Source organism: Chiloscyllium plagiosum, unplaced genomic scaffold, assembly GCF_037043375.1.
Source record: "Chiloscyllium plagiosum isolate Xiang-an unplaced genomic scaffold, Cpla_swu_hap1 HiC_scaffold_14, whole genome shotgun sequence".
In the NCBI taxonomy this organism is placed as follows: domain Eukaryota; kingdom Metazoa; phylum Chordata; class Chondrichthyes; order Orectolobiformes; family Hemiscylliidae; genus Chiloscyllium; species Chiloscyllium plagiosum.
The window spans coordinates 2,833,257-2,852,955 of NW_028270152.1; the positions used below are offsets into that span (position 1 = coordinate 2,833,257).

Consider the following 19,699-nt stretch of genomic DNA (forward strand, 5'->3'; position numbering starts at 1 on the left):
CAATTTAGCATGGCCAATTCACCTGACCTGCACATCTTTGGACTGTGGGAGGAAACCGCAGCACCCGGAGGAAACCCACGCAAACACGGGAAGAACCTGCAAACTCCACACATTCAGTCACCTGAGGCAGGAATTGAACCCGGGTCTCAGGCGCAGTGAGGCAGCAGTGCTAACCAATGTGCCACCGTGCCGCCCACTGTATTTTCTGACAGTCCCTTATGCTTTCTGCTACTCCACCAATCTTTGTGTCATCTGCAAACTTGATCATACCAACAGTGCCCTCTTCCAGATCATTTATGCATATTACAAACAACAGTGGCCCCAACACTGACCCCTGTGGAACACCACTGGTCACCTTTCTCCATTTCGAGAAACTCCCTTCAACTACTACTCTCTGTCTCCTGTTGCTCAACCAGTTCTTTATCCACCTAGCTAGAACACCCTGCACACCATGTGACTTCACTTTCTCCATTCGTCTACCATGGGAACCTTAGCAAACGCCTTACTAAAGTCCATGTAGATGACATCAACAGCCCTTCCTTCATCTATCAACTTGGTCACTTCCTCAAAGAACTCTATTAAGTTGGTGAGGCACGATCTCCCCCGCACAAAACCATGTTGCCTATCACTGATAAGCCCATTCTTTTCTAAATATAAATAGATCCTATCCCTCAGTACCTTCTCCAGCAACTTTCCTATCACTGACGTCAGCCTCACTAGTCTGTTGTTACCCGGAATATCCTTACTACCCTTCTTGTACAGGGGGACAACATGAGCAACCCTCCAGTCCTCCAGCACCTCACCTGTGTTTAAGGATGCCACAAATGTATCTGTCAGGGCCCCAGCTGTTTCCTCTCTCGCCTCCCTCAGCAACCTGGGATAGATCCCATCCAGTCCTGGGGATTTGTCCACCTTAATAACCTCTAGCCTACCCAACACATCATCTCTACTTATGTCAACGTGATCCAGACTAATCAAACTTCTATCTCCAATCTCGAGATTCATCATGTTCCTCTCTTCCGTGAACACTGATGCAAAGTAATCATTCAGAATCTCACCCATTCTCTCAGGTTCGACACACAGCCTTCCTTCATTATCCTTTAGTGTACCAATCCTTTCTCTAGTTACCCACTTGCTTCTTATACAAGAATAAAATGCTTTGGGATTCTCCTTAATTCTGCTCGCTAAAGCTATTTCATGACCCCTTTTAGCCCATTTGATTCCTCGTTTAAGATATGTCCTGCTCTTCCGATATTCTTCCAGGGCCGTTCTGTTCATAGCTGCCTAGACCTTATGTACGCTTCCCTTTTCCTCTTGGCTAGTCGTACAATTTCTCCCGTCATCCACGGTTCACAAATATTGCCCTTTCTATCCTTTGCCTTCAATGGGATATGCCTATCCTGCACTATCTTTGAAAGTCTCACACATCTCAAATGCGGACTTCCCTTCAAATAGCTGTGTCTAATCCGTATTTCCCAGCTCTGCCTAATTTTGATATAATTGGCCTTGACCCAGTTTAGTACTCTTCCCTTAGGACCACTCTCTTCTTTATCTACGAGTATTCTAAAACTTACAGAATTGTGGTCACTGTTCCCAAAGAAACCCCCCACTGCAACTTGTACCACCTGTCCTGGCTCATTCCCCAGTACCAGGTCCAATATGGCCCCTTCCCTTGTTGGATTATTAACATACTGCTCTAGAAAACTTTCCTGGATGCTTCTTAGAAATTCAACCATCCAGACCTCTGACAAGCAGTGCCTGCCACGGTGCCATGATCCTGGCAACTGCTGCCCTCCCCTGGTGAGCGATCTCCCCCAGAAGTATCTAAACGGTATACCTATTTTGGAGGGAGATGATCGCAGGGGACACCTACACTGCCTTCCTACTCTTTTTCTATCTTTTGATCACCCATTCACTGTCTTCCTCAGCAATCCTAACCTGCGGTGTGACCAATTCACTAAATGTGCTATCCACGACCTCCGCAGTATCACGGATGCTCCACAGTGAGTTCATCTGCAGCTCCAGAGCAGTCATGCGGTTAAATAAGAGCTGTAGCTGGACACACTTCTTGCAAGTCTAAGAGTCAGGAATGTCAGACACGTTCCTAAGCTCCCACCATCAAACAAGAGGCACATGCCTCTTTCACTTGCAGGAGACACCAAAACTGTAGCCTGTAACATCAATACATTTAAGATAGCAGCTAAGTATGAGAGCAACAGTACCAGAAAGATGTTTTGATGGAGTTAGATGCAGTAAGTTGGAGGAAATTCATGTGAAGCCTAACAAGAGGAGACTAGGACCCGTGGACACAGCCTTAGAATTAGAGGGGGTAAATTCAGAACAGAAATGCGGAGACATTTCTTCAGCCAGAGAGTGGTGGGCCTGTGGAATTCATTACCACAGAGTGCAGTGGAGGCTGGGACGCTAAATGTCTTCAAGGCAGAAATTGATAAATTTTTGATGTCACAAGGAATTAAGGGCTACGGGGAGAATGCGGGAGTTGAAATGCTCATCAGCCATGATTGAATGGCGGAGTGGACTCGATGGGCCGAATGGCTTTACTTCCACTCCTATGTCTTATGGTCTTATCTCAAATTATTTGGGTTGATTAGCTTGTTTCTGATTTATATTCATTCTTTGCATCAGGATTTAATGGAAAAAAGAAAACTGGCAAAAAGTCAAGTGTTTCCATTCCAGTTTTCTGTATAAAATATTTTAAGATGTGCAAAAACATAATTACCTTCAACTTGTTCCTTGGCATGCTCCTTTTTCTGACTGGTATTGCCCACAGCTGAGCTAGGCGGTACAGCAGCATCTTCCACAGGTCTTTTCATTGGAAGTATTTCTCCAGTTATTTCTTCAACAGAGTTCACCTGCTTTCCAAAAGATGTTCCAATAGTGTTCTTGTGCTGAGAAGGGCTCGGAGTCGCAGGTTCCTCCAATGCGGTTTCAGAAACCCCAATCCTGTCTCCAGCAGTTTCCAGAGTTTCAACCTCTGCTGCATTCACTATCTGTTCCATAGGAACACCTACATCAGCTGAAGCCTTTGCCACAGCCTCACAGAGAAAACCAGCTGTTATAGCACTGACATCCTGTTTCTTGGGCAGCAGTTTCTCTTTCTCAGTCACATCGATCTTTGGAAAGAAAATACAGGCATTATTGTCACTGTCGATTTAACTGGTGTTTGACTCAACACTTCTAGGCCAGTTCTTCAGGAGATCAGGTCAGGAAGACAAAGACACTTTGACTACTTCTTTCCTGAATGTAAATCCATTTTCCACAAGGTGCATTTATATACCTTTATTATAAGGCTACATCCCAAGGCACTACAGACGTGCTGGGTGACAATAGAGATGGGAAGGCAGGGGATCTTTCCATTCCTGCAACAGCTGCTCACTGCATTCATTTACCCACTCTGATAAAACTGTCCACCTGTCATTTACCTTATCCTTTGTTTAAAATAAATCCTGGACTTTTGAACCAAATCTGTCCAAGTATGGTTTAGTTTCACCTTTTTGATGCTGCTTAGCATGCTGTATAACCTGCCTGTGGCCAATCAGAAATGTGTTTTGATGGAGCAGGGGTTCTCTCCTGTAAGCTCTCCTCTGACAACTGGGAGCAGCCTCATTTGATTTCTTCTGCAATCTCACTTGGGCACAGATATCCTTTTACATTTTTATGCCCATGTCTGTGCCCATGTCTGCGCCCAGTAATTTATGTGCACCTTCCCAGGGTTTTGCACAATTTTAGCACATTTCCCAGCCACTCACTATCCTATCTGCTTTATTTACTGGCAACTCTGTTCAGAAAAGCTGGAAAAATCAAATATCTCTAATTCTCTTTCAACATCATAACTGGGCCAGTTCTGTCCTGGCCATTGAGAACTTTAGTCCCAACACACAGCTTTTTATGAAAAAAATTTCATTGATCATTACAAATCTAATGACAACCAATGAGACTACTGCAGCAAATCGTCCAGGTATTGGATCAAGAGGCTAAATTCAGATCCTGACAAGTGCGAGACTGTAAGAATATAATTGGCTTACAATATAAAAGCGATACTGATTCACCAATATGATTCTACTATTTGTGCACACATGAGACTTTAGGCCACACAGCAGTTAAGATACTGCCCTCTGATGTGACCTTTGCAGAACAATTAGAAATGGGCAAAGACCATGGTCACAGCAACACTGTCCAGAATCCAGATTTATACTCAAATTCCAGTCACCATCTCTGTAATTGGCACTTTTAATTAGGGTGGCAAATACTAATGCGCCCATTTAAACTTTTAAAATTATATCCTGTTAGTTGTTTAAATGTTAATAGATGTGCTTAATGATAAAGATTCCTTGAAGCCCTATATTTTAGAACAATCCAGTGGTTCCATATTGGAAGATGCAGGTCTGGTTCCACTGAACCAATCCTAATCCTAATCTCAGTTTTAAAAGGCTTGAAGTCTGTATCATAAGAAGTTGTACAAAGTGTATTTAGGGCAAGATGCCTCACAACTATTCTGAGGAAGGTTCATTGGATTTGAAATGTTAACTTTAATTTGTCTTTAAAAATGCTGCTGCTGAGCTTTTCCAGCATTTTCTGTTCTTGCCTCACAACTATGCTAGGTGGAAATTGCTGCGAATGGGCATTGAAGACAGAGTGTAAAATGGTTAGAGTCCAGCATCCATTACACTAGTGGGATGGTGAAGAGGTGGCGGCAGCCTAGCTCCCTCAGTAATGGTGGAAACCACGTTTAGATCCCCATGAACCAATGGCCAAACAGGTGCAGTAACTTGCCAGACATGATCGCTCCGCAGGGTAAACCAGGCCAATTGTGTATTTCAAAAAGCACTCCTGTTCAATTTTCCATTTGCAGAATACAGGTGTACTCCCTAATCTGAAAACAACGCACAAAATCCCAATACGCTTGCTGCATTTTTTCCATGTGGCAGTACGTCTCAAAATATTTAAAGCCAGTGAACGGAATTAAGTGCAAAACATTAATTGGAAGTTCAACACTCATTGCTTAACCATTTACTATTTTATATTTCTGCTGCTAACAGTCGAACTGTATTAATTGATAAGAAGCCAATTGACAACAGGAAATAAAGGCAAATCCTTACAGTTAACTACTGATGGTCAAACTGAGCAAAAAAAAAAGAATCAGGAGAGTCAACACAATCAATTGGAAAAATCTTCATCTAAAGCACAGAAATGGTGTATAAAAACATAGAAGTTTTGTTAAAACTATACAAGGCATGAGTCAGATCACAGTTAGAACACGGAGCAGTTTGGGTCCCTCTCCAAGGGTAGATAAATTGGCATTTGAAAGAGCTCAAATAAAGTTCACTAGGTTGATTCTGCGTATGCAGGGATTTTATGAGGAGACGAGGAGAGGCTGAGTACGTTGGGCCTGCGCTCAGTGAAGTTTAGAATGGGAGGAGACTTTACCAAAACAAAATTTTTTTTTTAGGGGTTTGATAGGATCAATGTAGAGGTTGTTTTCCTCTGTGGGAGAGTCCTTGAAACAGAGGGAATGATCTCTGAATAAGAGATTGCATATTTAAAATAGAGATAAAGCATGAATTCCTTTTTTCTCTTAGAGGTAGTCAATCTGTGGAATTCCTTACCATGAAGGTCTGTAGATGCTAGGCTAGTAAGTATATTCAAGGTCAAGGCAGATTTTTAATCAGCAAGAGAATCAAGGGTTATGGGGAGAAGGCTGAAAACTGGAGTTGAGATTATCAGGTCAGCCATGATCTCATGAGCAGACTTGATGGGCTGAATGGTCTACCTCTTTCTATTTTTATGGTCTTATAGAAGTACCCAATTTATTTTTGGTTGAGTATAAAGAAGTTATTAAATAAGAAGTGAAATGATATATATCACATCAGAAAGCAATAAAAATAAAGGAATGTGACTGTCAATTGAGCTGGTGCAACATACAATAGAAGCTGAACTACAGCAAGAGGCAAAGTAGGAAAAAGAATGGTGTTTGTTGTGCTGTTGCCATGACTGTGAATTTATGAAATGTCCCACAGAGACCAAGTCCCTGTATCATCATTAACAGAATGACTATTATTTAGCTATTTCCTCCAGCACCTGAAGAAACACATGTTAGACAGTGCACATTAGCATAAAAACAATATAGTCTGCCAACTCAATGGTTTTGTTATGCAGATCAAGGAATAATCTCTTCTCCTTTTCTTAATCTGAGAAAATTAAAACCAGTTTTAACTTTCCATCTTCAATACAGAATTTTTTCAGACTTATTTTCTAAGTCTACGTGCAGCACTTTGCTGGAGGTCAGCCATCCTACCCCACCCAGGCAGAAGCGTGCTATGAGCGTAGTGGCAAGTATTGGTTCGAGTGTAAACCTGGTGAAGAAGCTTCTCCCGATTTTAAAAAGAAAAAAAAATTGTATCTTGTATTTAACACCCCAACACTTACAATAATTCTATGTTCTTGTTAGGACTGGAAAAATCATTAACATGCCACCGCTGTTTAAAAAGGGGAGTATAGCAAAAGACAGAAAATTACAGACCAACCAACGCAGTAGAGGGTAAGATCTTGGAATCCATTGTGAAGGATGAGATTTCTGAATAGTTGGATGTGTATGATAAAATAGGTTAAAGTCAGCATGGTTTCATCAAGGGAGGTCATGCCTGACAAATCTGTTAGAATTCTTTGAGGAAGTAATGAACAGGAGAGCCAATGGATGTTATCTCCCTGGACTTCAAGAAGCCTTTGACAAAGTGCCACATGGGAGGCTACTGAGTACGATAAGGGCCCATGGTGTTAGAGGCAAAGTGATAGCATGGATAGAGGTTTGGCTGTCAGGCAGAAAGCAGAGAGTGGGGATAAAAGGGTCCATCTCAGGATAGCAGCCAGTGACTAGTGGTGTTCCGCAAGGCTCAGTGTTAGGACCACAACTTTTGACTTTATACATTAACGATCTAGATGAAAGACCCGAGGGCATTCTGGCTAGGTTTGCAGATGACACAAAGATCGAGGGCAGAAGGGTCTGTACTGCGTTGTAATGTTCTATGCAAAGATAGGTGGAAGGTCAGGTAGTATTGGGGAGGCTGCAGAAGGATTTGGACAGGTTAGGAGAGTGGGCAAAGTGGCAGTATATGGAGTACAATGTGGGCAAGTGTGAGGTCATGCATTTTGATTGGGAGAACAGAGGCATGGACTATTTTCTAAATGGGGAGAAAGTTCAGAAGTCTGAAGTGCAAAGAGACTTGGGAGTTCTAGTCCAGGATTTTCTCAAGGTAAACTTGCAGGGTGAGTCAGTAGTTAGGAAGGCAAACGCAATGATGATGTTTACTTTGAAAGCACTTGAATATAAAAGCAGGAATGTACTTCTGAGGCTCTCTAAAGCTCTGGTCAGGCCACGTTTGGAGTATCGTGAGCAATTTTGGGCCCCATATTCAGGAAGGATGTACTGGCCCTAGAGCTGGTTCAGAGGAGGTTCATGAGAATGATCCCAGCAATGAAAAACTTAACACAGGAGGAACGTTTCAGGACTCTGGGTTTATACTTGATGGAGTTTGAGGTGGAGGGGAGATCTAATTGAAATATACAGAATACTGAAAGGCCTGGACAGAGTAGATGTTGTTAAGATATTTTCATTGGTCGAAGACACTAAAACCCAAGGGCATAGCCTTAGAGCAAAGGGAAGACCTTTTAGAATGGAGATAAGGAGAAACTTCTTCAGCCGGAGAGTGGGGAATCTATGGAATTCACTACCACAGTAAGCTGAGGAGGTCAGGTCTTGAGTATGTGTAAGCCTGAGATAGCTTGGTTCTTGAGTATCAAGGGGATTAAGGGTTACGGGGAGAAATCGGGAAAATGGGGTTGAGAAACTGATCAGCCATGATTGACTGACAGAGCAGACTCGATGGGCTGAATGGCCTAATTTCTGCTCCTCTGTCTTATGGTCTTATTTAGGAGACACTGGCAAGTCCTCAATTATTTGTAATCTCAAGTTGCTGAGTCAAAGTGATGGGCTTCAACTCCCAGACCTTACAGAAATGCTGCTCATATTCAGGCAAGCAGTCAGTGAATTAACTAACACCTACACTTCTAACACTGAACATTTTATAATTAAAATGGAATCAGTACAAATCCAACTGTCAGTGTCCTTGGATTATTTGCACTTTTAAAGTTATGATTGTAGAACAGAACTTTCCAGCAAATATGTCATAGGTCCAACATCAAGCATCGTGAAATTAGCAGAATGCTTGATGTGGTCCAGCTAGATATGAAAAGTCTTCTTGTTAAGCTCAGAAATTTGAAGACATTGTCTGACTCCAACCACAATAGATGTCACTGATCCTAGTCAAGGCCTTCTCTGATTGAAAAGCATTAATGCGACATTTTGAATGTCAATTAAAATCTCAGAGTCCCTTCCAACTCAATCCACAGCTATCTTGTCACATTGAGTACTTATGACCTTTTTTCTCTTCCTAACTACAACTCTTGGCAAACGGTAACGATGAATTGCATTGGCCACTGTATGTCTAATTAACATACTTGACGGCAAAAGAAATTCAAACACAAAGGGACTAATTAAGCATTTTGATTAAACCCACTTAAAACAAATTCCCAGGATGTAGGAGTCACTGGGCAGGTCAGCATTTATTCTCATCTCCAGTTGACTGTGGCACTGGTAACAGGACTGCTAAAACAACGCAATGGTTTAGATACAATAGTGTATTGCTCAACCAATTCTGAGGACAATTCACATTTCAGTAAATTGGTATGGGTCACAAAAACTACAGTAAGAACAGCAGGTTTTGTTATCTAAAGTGTCATGTACTTAAGTCTGCTGGATTGTCACTAAGAATCCAAACACATGATATAATGACATCAGTATCCATTTTGGGCCAGAAAGTACTCTAGTCTAACCTTGTTGCCTGCAGACTGAACACCACCTTAATAAAGCTCCTGCTGTTTAACACTTTGGTTTCCTGGTCCTTGGAATTTAAAGGACATTAGTGAAGAATTCAGGCTTGAAACATAATCAGGCAGCTTCATGCTGACTTTTACTGATCTAACCACTTTATTCCAGATATTGCTTATACCAAAATTAACTCTGAGGTGTGGACACACATTCTGCTGGATTATTAAGCAAGATGTGTAATTCAGTGACAGATCCGTATACTATCAGATTCACATCTAATACGAAAAGATCACCATTCGATTAAAAATTGAAGTGCAACTGTCTCAGGCAACATACCTCAGCTTTTTCAGCCGATGCTCTGGCAGCATTTACCGTACCACTTTTATCCTCCATGTGCCAGTCTCCCTGGGGACCACGGCCATTTCTCTTCACTTTATTCTCAACCAAGGGGTCAGTCAGTCCTCCATCAGCATCACTGGTACTCAGTTCACTTGTTAGACTTTGTGGACATACTGCAGACTTTATGTCCTGCTCAAGACAAACAGTATCCACTCCTTCTGGGGACTTTACTAAAACAGTTTGTGTTGGAACTGGCTCAGGGATGGTTGAAGTGTTGCCTGGATCCTTGCATTGGATGGTACGCTTCACCCCAGGTTCGGGAGGCGATTCCATCTTTCCCGACACCTTCACGTTGATTGGACGTTTCAGCCTGCGCTCAGCTTTTGTTTTCCGCTTCTCAATGCTGTCAGAAGATCCTCCTGGTTTCACTTCTTCAGTGACTTCTTCACTGAACAAAGCCTTCTCCTTCCCAGTGTTTCTGGGCAGAATCACAGCAGTCTGTTCTTTACCCTTCTTCTGTAAAATGCAATCAAAGGGGGTAAATATAAAACATACATTCACCTATTACATTTTAAAGAACTAGAATCTTTCTGCATGTTAGGTCCATCATACCTGTGAAGAACTATCCAATTTGTCTCACTCCCCTGTTTTTTCCCCAAATTGTTTCCCTCTGCAAGTATTGACTCAATTCTCACTTGATGTTTACAACTACATCAGGTTCCACCATCCTTTCCAGCAGTGCCTTTCTCAGCATGATCTGGTGCTTAAAAAACAAATACAGTACCTAATTTCTCCTCTGGCACATTGGCCAGATGTTTTGGCAAGCCAATTGCTACAGAGATATCTGCATGTTACATAGCTGACTCTGACTGTCAGGTATATGGATGGGAACAGCCTCGTGTGATTAAAGCAATCTAAAAACAAGACAAGATAGAAAACACATTCTTGGAGCTGCAAACAATGACAATCGGAATCACTTGTCTCTGATTATCGAGATCCCATTTCTACATGAAGTGCCTTGGGGCAAAGTGGACTGCAACAGTAGTTGCAGAACTTGGCTCAATGAAATAAACTGGCATGCAAATTCATTGTAAAATTCCCATTGCAACTCCAAGGGGCCAACTTGGGGATAGCCAATGACTGCATCACCATCATGCAGTACTGAAGCAGCCCAATTTGTGGTTCTTCCATTACTGACAGACCTATCCAATTAGCTCCACCACCTCTATCCTTTCCCTACAGCTCTGCAAATTTTGCCTTTTCAAAATTTTCTCCATTTTCATTAGAAAATTCTGGTTTCCACCATCCAGACCATAACTTATTTTCTTTATATGTTTTTGGGATGAGAGTATAACCAGCCATGGCAGCATTTATTGTCCTTCCCTAAATGACATGAGATGTCATAAAAAAATTCACATCAGCTGATCAGTGTCAGGTAGTAACAAGTTTGAAGACATGTAATTTTCATTCTATATTTAGGAGCTTAGCAGCAACGGAGGCTCGTTTAGGTACAAAAAAAGATACAGAAAATCATTTGATTGTAGGAAAGATCAAAGTCCCAGATCAAAATATAAAACAAATGCATCCATTATCCCATATTAACTGGACATCATCACTCCTGATCCTTCGTTTCTTCCCTGCATTACTTTTTTCCTGGCTGTAAGTTTGATTAAAAACTTTAAACTTCTTCCAGTTCTGACGAAAAGTTATTGATCAGAAATGCTTTTCTCCCTTTGGCTGCTACTTGAACCTGCGTGCGCCTGCAACACGTTCTGTTTTCACTACAAGAGGGATTTGAATGATCACGTAGAAGTCGACTGTACCACCCAGAACAGTGTGAAAAAAACATGATAATACTTGGTAACATACAGTATCAGAGTTAATATGGGTTGTGTGTTAAGTCATTAAACTGTCCAGTCGCAGTGAGAGAATCACTGCACCACCCAGCTCCAATGTGCAGAAGGACGCGGTACCAAGACCATTAATAAATAATTTTGGTAACAGAGTTTCAATTTCTTTTGTTTCAAAATGCCATGAGAGCAGAACTGGAGGCTGGCCAGTTAGATTCTACTCAGACAAGTGGTAATGATTAGTATTTTTGAACTGGTGCCCAGAGCATGACATGGATGTAGCCAAATACTTTATAACCAAGTGTTAATTTGCCACAGATTACTGAAACATGTTTCTAAACTTGTATTAATTGTTTTTTTTCCAACCTTTCTACAATTTAATATTCAAATCAAATGTCATTCCAGCTGCTTGTATTCGAAATAAAACTATAGAGATTAATGGGCTTCCAGAAGATAACTCAAGTCCTCCTCCACTGCATAAACAAATGCCAATAAAGTTTCTCTTTTGCTTCAAAGTTTTTCTCCAGATTCCAATTAACAACGTCCACTCAGACCTAAATTGCTATGCAATCCTGATTGTACTTTTAATTTCTAACTTCAGTCCCTGCATTGGAATTTTTCTTTTAAGCTCCTTCCTCGCACTCTATTTAACCAAATTTAAACCTATTTCAGAGTGACCAGATCATGTCTAGATTTCACCTTTGTTAAATTTGTGCACCAAAACATTCCTTTCCTGCAGGTTAGAAGACATCAGCCTTAATTTAGCGATCTCTGAATCAGAGGTCGTAGGGTCAAATCCCACTCCCAAGTTTGACTTCCATTATCCAGGTTGACAAGAGCCAAGACATAGGAGTGTACTACGTGGTTAGAGGTGCCAAACAAGGGCCCTGTCATTCACAGGTTAATGAGAGAGATCCCATGGCACTACCTAAAGGGGAGCAAGGAAGTTCTTCTTCTGCTAGCTACTATTTATCAACCAACATCTGCAAAACAGATTGCGTGCTCATTTTTCCCATGTAGGTTGTGGGACCTTGCTGTATGGAAATTGATTACTGTAATTCTTACATAAAATGCAGACTACACTTGAAAAAGACTTTTGAGGCATTCAGATGCGATGTTCAGTCATAGAACATAGAAGAATACAGCGCAGTACAGGCCCTTCGGCCCTCGATGTTGCGCCGATCCAAGCCCACCTAACCTACACTAGCCCACTATCCTCCATATACCTATCCAATGCCCGCTTAAATGCCCATGATGAGGGAGAGTCCACCACTTCTACTGGCAGGGCATTCCATGAACTTACAACTCGCTGAGTAAAGAACCTACCCCTAACATCTGTCCTATACCTACCCCCCCTTAATTTAAAGCTATGCCCCCTTGTAATAGCTGACTCCATATGTGGAAAAAGATTCTCACTGTCGACCCTATCTAAACCCCTAATCATCTTGTACACCTCTATCAAGTCACCCCTAAACCTTCTTTTCTCCAATGAAAACAACCCCAAGTGCCTCAGCCTTTCCTCATACGATCTTTCTACCATACCAGACAACATCCTGGTAAACCTCCTCTGCACCCGTTCCAGTGCCTCCACATCCTTCCTATAGTATGGCGACCAAAACTGCACACAATACTCCAAATGTGGCCGCACCAGAGTCTTATACAACTGCAACATGACCTCAGTACTCCGGAACTCAATTCCTCTACCAATAAAAGTCAGTACGCCATATGCCTTCTTCACCGCACTATTTACCTGGGTGGCAACTTTCAAAGATTTGTGTACATGGACACCAAGATCCCTCTGCTCATCCACACTACCAAGTATCCGACCGTTAGCCCAGTACCCCATCTTTTTATTACTCTTACCAAAGTGAATCACCTCACACTTACCTACATTGAACTCCATTTGCCACCTTTCTGCCCAGTTCTGCAGCTTATCTATATCCCGCTGTAACCTGCCACATCCTTCCTCACTGTCTACAACTCCTCCGACTTTCGTATCATCCGCAAACTTGCTCACCCAACCTTCTAACCCCTCCTCCAGGTCATTTATAAAAATGACAAACAGCAATGGTCCCAAAACAGATCCTTGCGGAACACTGCTAGTGACAGCACTCCAAGATGAACCTTTTCCATCAACTACTACCCTCTGTCTTCTTCCAGCCAGCCAACTCCTAATCCAAACCTCCAACTCACCCTCAATGCCATACCTCTGTATTTTTTGCAGTAGTCTACCATGGGGAACCTTATCAAACGCCTTACTAAAATCCATATACACCACATCTACTGCTTTCCCCTCGTCCACCTCCTTAGTCACCTTCTCAAAGAATTCAATAAGGTTTGTGAGATAATGTCATACAGCCTGGAAAGGGACCCTTCGGTCCAACCTATCCATGCTAACCAGACATCCCAACCTGACCTGGTTCCATTTGTCAGCATTTGACCCATATTCCTCTAAACCCTACTTATTCATGTACCCATACCTTTTAAATGTTTTAGCTGTACTAATACCCCCATTTCCTCTGACGGCTCACTCCATACATGGACCATTCTCTGCATGAAAACGTGGGCGGCACGGTGGCACAGTGGTTAGCACTGCTGCCTCACAGCGCCAGAGACCCGGGTTCAATTCCCACCTCAGGCGATTGACTGTGTGGAATTTGCACATTCTCCCCGTGTCTGTGTGGGTTTCCTCCGGGTGCTCCAGTTTCCTCCCACAGTCCAAAGATGTGCAGGGTCAGGTGAATTGGCCATGCTAAATTGCCCGTAGTGTTAGGTAAGGGGTAGATGTAGGGATATGGGTGGGTTGCGCTTCGGCGGGGCAGTGTGGACTTGTTGGGCCAAAGGGCCTGTTTCCACACTGTAAGTAATCTAATCTAACCCCTCAGGTCCTTTTTTAATCTCTCCTGTCTCACCTGACACCCCACCCTAGGAAAAAGACTTCGACTATTCACCTTAACTACTGTCATGATCTTATAAACCTCTATAAGGCCATCTCTCAGCCTCTGACACTCAGGGAAAAAAGCCTCAGCCTACTCAGCCTCTCCCTATAACTCAAACCTTCCAGTCTCGGGCAATATGCTTGTACAGGGTATATCCTTTGAGCACCCTCTCAAGTTTAACAACAACCTTCTGATATAAGGATGACCAGAACTGTACACAGTATTCTATAAGTGGTTTCGCCAATGTCCTGTACAGCCAGAACACAACATCCTAAACCCTATACTCAAGTGTTCTGACCAATGAAGGCAAGCGTACCAAACACCATCTTCACTATCCTGTTGACTCCACTTTCAAGGAACTATGCACCTGCACTCCCAGGGCTTGACCATTAACTGTACAAGTCGAGAGTGTGGTGCTGGAAAAGCACAGCAGGTCAGGCAGCATCCAAGCAGCAGGAAGATCAATGTTTTGGGCAAAAGCCCTTCATCAGGAATGAGGCTTGTGAGCCAAGGGGGTGGAGAGATAAATTGGTGGTGGTGGTGGTGTGGGGTGAGGCTGGGGTGAAGGTAGCTGAGAGTGCAATAGGTAGATGGAGGTGAGGGTAACGGTGATGGGTCGGAGAGAAGTGAAGTGTAGAGCGGATAGGTGGGAAGGAAGATGAACAGGTAGGACAGGTCATGAGGGCGGTTATGAGGAACATCTTTACTCCTCTTTAGGTAGTGCCATGAAATGTCTCTAATTAACCTGTGAATTACAGGGCTCCGGTTTGGCACCTCTGACCACGGATGTAGGTTTGCTTGCTGAGCTGCAAGGTTCATTTCCAGATATTTAGTTACCCTATTTCCTGCTTTCTATTTATATGTTTGGGTTTCTTTGGGTTGGCGATGCCATTTCCTGTGATGAAGTCACTTCCGGTTCCTTTTTCTCAGGGGATGGTGGATGGGGTCTAACTCGATGTGTTTGTAGATAGATTTCCAGTTGGAATGCCATGCTTCTAGGAATTCTCGTGCGTGTCTTTGTTTGGCTTATCCTAGGATGGATGTGTTGTCCCAGTCGAAGTGGTGTCCTTCCTCATCCATCTGTGAGGATACTAGTGAGAGAGGGTCATGTCTTTTTGTGGCTAGTTGGCGTTCATGTATCCTGGTGGCTACTTTTCTGCCTGTTTGTCCAATGTAGTGTTTGTTACAGTCCTTACGTGGTATTTTGTAAATGACATTAGTTTTGCTCGTTGTCTGAATAGGGTCTTTCAAGTTCATTAGCTGCTGTTTCAGTGTGTTGGTGGGTTTGTGGGCTACCATGGTGCCAAGGGGTCAGAGTAGTCTGACAGTCATTGCTGAGATGTCTTTGATGCAGGGAAGAGTGGCTAGGCTTTCTGGACATGTTTTGTCTGCTTGTTTGGGTTTGTTGCTGAGAAATCGGCGGACCTAGAAGCATGGCATTCCAACTGGAATTCTCAGCATTGCTTTGCCTCAGGCCCACTGAAGATGTTATCTAGTAGGGTAATGAAATGTCTGGAAATGAACCTTGCAGCTCAGCGAGCAAACCTATATCCAAAATCTCAATCTGAGTACAAATCTTCTCAAAACTCACTAACCTCTGACCATGTAGTACTCTTACATGGGATAATGTGGGGCAATGAGGAAACTGGTGAAATCCACATTGATCCCATGTGGTTGGAGGGTCCCAAGGCAGAATATGAGGGCGTTCTTCCTTTGGGCGTGAGGTGGTTAAGGTTTGGCAATAGAGGCAGCCCAGGACCTGCACGTCTTTGGCAGAGGGGGAGGGGGAGTTGAAGTGTTCGACCATGGTGGGGTTGGTTGGTGCAGGTGTCCCAAAGATGTTCTTTGAAGCATTCTGCAAGTAGGTGTCTGGTCTCCCCAATGTAGAGACCACATCGGGAGTAACAGATACAGCAAATGACGTGTGGAAGTGCAGATAAAACTTTGACAGATGTGGAAGGCTCCTTTGAAGCCTTGGATGGAGGGGAGGGGGGAGGTGTGGGTGCAGGTTTTGCAATTCCTGCGGTGGCAGAGGAAGGTGCTGGGAGGGAAGGATGGGTTGGTGGGGGACATGGACATGACAAGAGAGTCGCAGAGGTAATGAACTTTAAGGAATGCAGATTGGGGTGGGGAGGGAAATATATCTCTGGTGGTGGGGTGCATTGTAGGTGGTGGAAATTGTGGAGGAAATGCCTCATCTTCCAGCTTGTGACCCTCCAACCATACAGGATCAATGTGGATGTCACCAGTTTCCTCATTTCCCTCCCCATATTTTATCCCAGATCCAACCTTCCAAATTGGCCCCTCCCTCCCTCATGACCTGTCCTACTTGTCCATCTTCCTTCCCACCTACCCGCTCCATCCTCCTTTCCGACCTATCACCATTACTCCCACCTCCATCGATCTATTGCACTCTCAGCCACCTTCCCCCACAAGCCCCACTCTCCTCCCATTTATCTCTCCACCACTCATTCGCAATGAAGGGCTTTTGCCTGTAACGTCGATTCCCCTGTTCCTTGGATACTGCCTGACTGGCAATGCTTTTCCAGTACCACTTTCTTGACTCTGATCTCCAGCATCTGCACTCTTCACTTTCTCCATTAACTGTGCAAGTCCAGCCCTAATTTGCCTTACCAAAAGGTAAGACCCTTTACATTTATCTAAATTAAACTCCATCCGCCACTCCTCGACCCATTCGCCAGTCTGATCAAGGTTCCATTGCACTCTGAGGTAACCTTCTTCACTGTCTACTACACCAACTCTTTTGGTGTCATCTGCAAATTTAGTAATCAAACCTTCTATATTCACATCCAAATTATTTATATAAAACAACAAAAAGTAGTGGACCCAGCACAAGATCTTGTGGTGCATTGCTGGTCACAGTCAGAAAAGCATTGATCTAGCACCACCTCCTTTCTCCTATCTTCAAACTAATTTTATATCCAATTGGCTAGCTCCCCAGATTCTAGGTCGTCTTTGAAAGTCAGTCTTCCTACTTTCCAGTCAATATGCATCCAGTCATTCAGTCAGTTCTTCCTTCTCAAGACCTTGATATTTCTTTGCAACCGCAGCCTCCCCTTTGTCCTCTAAGCATTAAGCTTTTAAAATCAGAGTGTAATGCCACCTAATCAATGCACTCTGATATGATTTATTTTAACTCTTTAACCCAAGCTGATGTCAGCCTTTTAAGTTAGGGATATCAGCTGTAAAACACTTTGGTGATCACTGTACCATGAGGGATGACCATGTGTGCAGAGGAATCTTCTTTGGCATGATAAGCTGGAGGAAGTTGCCCTTCTCCTTGTATTGCAGTTTGCTGCATGAACTCTCAATCTCTTCATGGAAGTGACAACTCCACTGGCGTCCATCTACAACATGGGAAACAAAATTGAACTTTAAAAAAAAAGATGCAGAATAGAAGAGTACAGGTATCCCCACAAGTTTATATACCTGACTATAATAAAATATAAAATCAAATTACATTCACAAAGAGAATTTTAAATTTATAATGGATACCAAATTACATCTGAGCATCCTACTTGGATGGTATTTTGTCCTCCTTACTCCCATTACCCCAAGGTTATAATCGGCCCCGTTCCATCTTAATGTCAAAGGAGATTACCTCGTCATTATAAAGTGTTAGTGTGTAAACCTCAGGATATTTCTTGACCACCACAATTAAGTACTGCAATTTACAATGAATTAAGCATGACATGTTTTGGAGTCTCTGGATACAATTTATTATGTGTAAAATCATAATAGCCATTGCTTTAGATCAAATACATATTCCTCTCACACAATGATGAAATTCTATCACCAAAGCATTAAAATTTAAGAAATTAAATCTGGTCGCCTCAATATAGGAAGGAAGTAGATATTTCAGAAAGGGTAGAGTGGAGATTTACCAGGATGCTGCCTGGATTGGAGGGCTTGTCTCATGAAGAAAGGTTGAGTGAGCTCAAGCTTTTCATGCTGGAGGGGAGGAGGAAGAGAGGTGACTTGATAGAGGTGTACAAGGTAATGAGAGACATAGATAGAAGAGATAGCCAGAAACTTTTCCCCAGGGCAGAAATGGCTGTCAAGAGGGGTCATAATTTCAGGGTGATTGAAGGAAGGTATAGGGGAGATGTCAAGCAGTAGGTTCTTTACACAGAATGTGGTGGGTGCGTGGAATACATTGCCAGTGGTGGTCGTAGAGTCAGAGACATTAGGGACTTTAAATGACTGCTGGACAAGCACATGGACGGCAGTAAATTGAGGGGTGTGTAGGTTAGGTTGACCTTAGGTTAAGATAAATGCTCAGCATAACATAGTGGGCTGAAGGGCCTGTACTGTTCTATGTTCTAAATGTAAAAGAGAGAGTATAACATATGCAGTCACCACAAACTTTAATCATAATTCAAAATACTAGGTGGCTAATGAACATGTATAATAAAATGCAAGATGACAAAGATGGTAACAGGATCACACTGCAGTATGTCAAATAGTACAAGATCTGAATTTTTGCCAAATGCTGTATTATTGTCAATTCAAAAACTTTGTTCAGTCATGTTGTGGAATGGCACAGCATCATATATTCCAAACTCTAATGACCAATACTGTTTTTATAAACGGTCAAGGGGTTGGCTGAAAATTTGTAGTATCTTTCTAGTTGGTAGCAACTGGATAAAGGAAAAGAAGAACTTGAAGACAAGAGTGAACTAGTTCAATTGTATAGGGAGAACAAGCCCACTGATTGAATCCCACATTGAGCAGTTTGGGGAGGATTTTGGGGAATGAAAACAATGAAGAATTACTAAAAGAAATCACTCAGTCACAAAATGAATGGTTTATTAATAGCCATAGCTCAGAGGGAAGTTAGCAGTAGTCAGAGAATCTGTATTAGCCCCATGAAAATACAAGTCTGTTCCTACAGCCAACAGCAGCACTGTTGCTATGCAACATGATAAGCTTATAGGAAGACAAATTTAACTGAATAGTGAAAGCACAGGAAACAAGAGGATCCATACCACAGCAGTTTTCTCAGCTAAAAAAAAATAACATGAGAATAGAGGCCAGGGCCTGGGTGTATACAGCTAGATACAGAATTAAACCGGTGACAGATACACATGAAGGACCAATAAAGAAGCTACAGAAGGTAAGGCACCAGATGAGTTTGGCCTCATACAGACACATCCTGGACACTGCTCCTCTCCGTACAAGATCAATTACAATCAGCGACAACTTCTTTGCCATAAAATTGGCTGTTCTCACCTGGCAGTGTAACCACACAGCCTGTGTCTGTGAAAGCTGCATCAACTTCATCAACTTGCAGGTTCCCCTCTCCTGGCTTCAGCTTCACTATGACCTCATCTGCATTCTGTTTCCAGTCTATGAACAGCTCTGAAGGAAGAAGCACAGTTCCAGAGTTAATGTGACATACCAATAGATCTGGAAACAAGAGTTTGAGATTGTTGAAAAAATTTTCATTGACTATTACTTTGAAAATGGACACTTTAATGGATACTAGCAACTGAATGTTATTGGAGTATGTTTAAAACAACAGTATGACTATTTGTCAGGCTTACCTTTATATTTTATAATAATCTTATGGGAAACAAGCTGTTGAGTCTGTTTAAAGAAACGGCTAAACCCTCCACATTAGTATGATTCTGAACTAGAACTAC

General features: G+C 42.6%; 1 protein-coding gene across 1 annotated transcript in view; it reads right to left on the bottom strand.

Moving 5' to 3' along the window:
• usp19 (ubiquitin specific peptidase 19) overlaps window positions 1–19,699 on the bottom strand; it is a 149,784-nt gene that overhangs the window by 71,879 nt on the left and 58,206 nt on the right. Inside the window, exons 5-8 of the mRNA XM_087994568.1 lie at window positions 19,287–19,415; window positions 17,265–17,401; window positions 9,242–9,760; window positions 2,741–3,134 (exon numbers count right to left, since the gene is read on the bottom strand). Coding sequence (XP_087850694.1) covers window positions 2,741–3,134; window positions 9,242–9,760; window positions 17,265–17,401; window positions 19,287–19,415 — 1,179 coding nt within the window. The remainder of the gene's footprint in view (window positions 1–2,740; window positions 3,135–9,241; window positions 9,761–17,264; window positions 17,402–19,286; window positions 19,416–19,699) is intronic.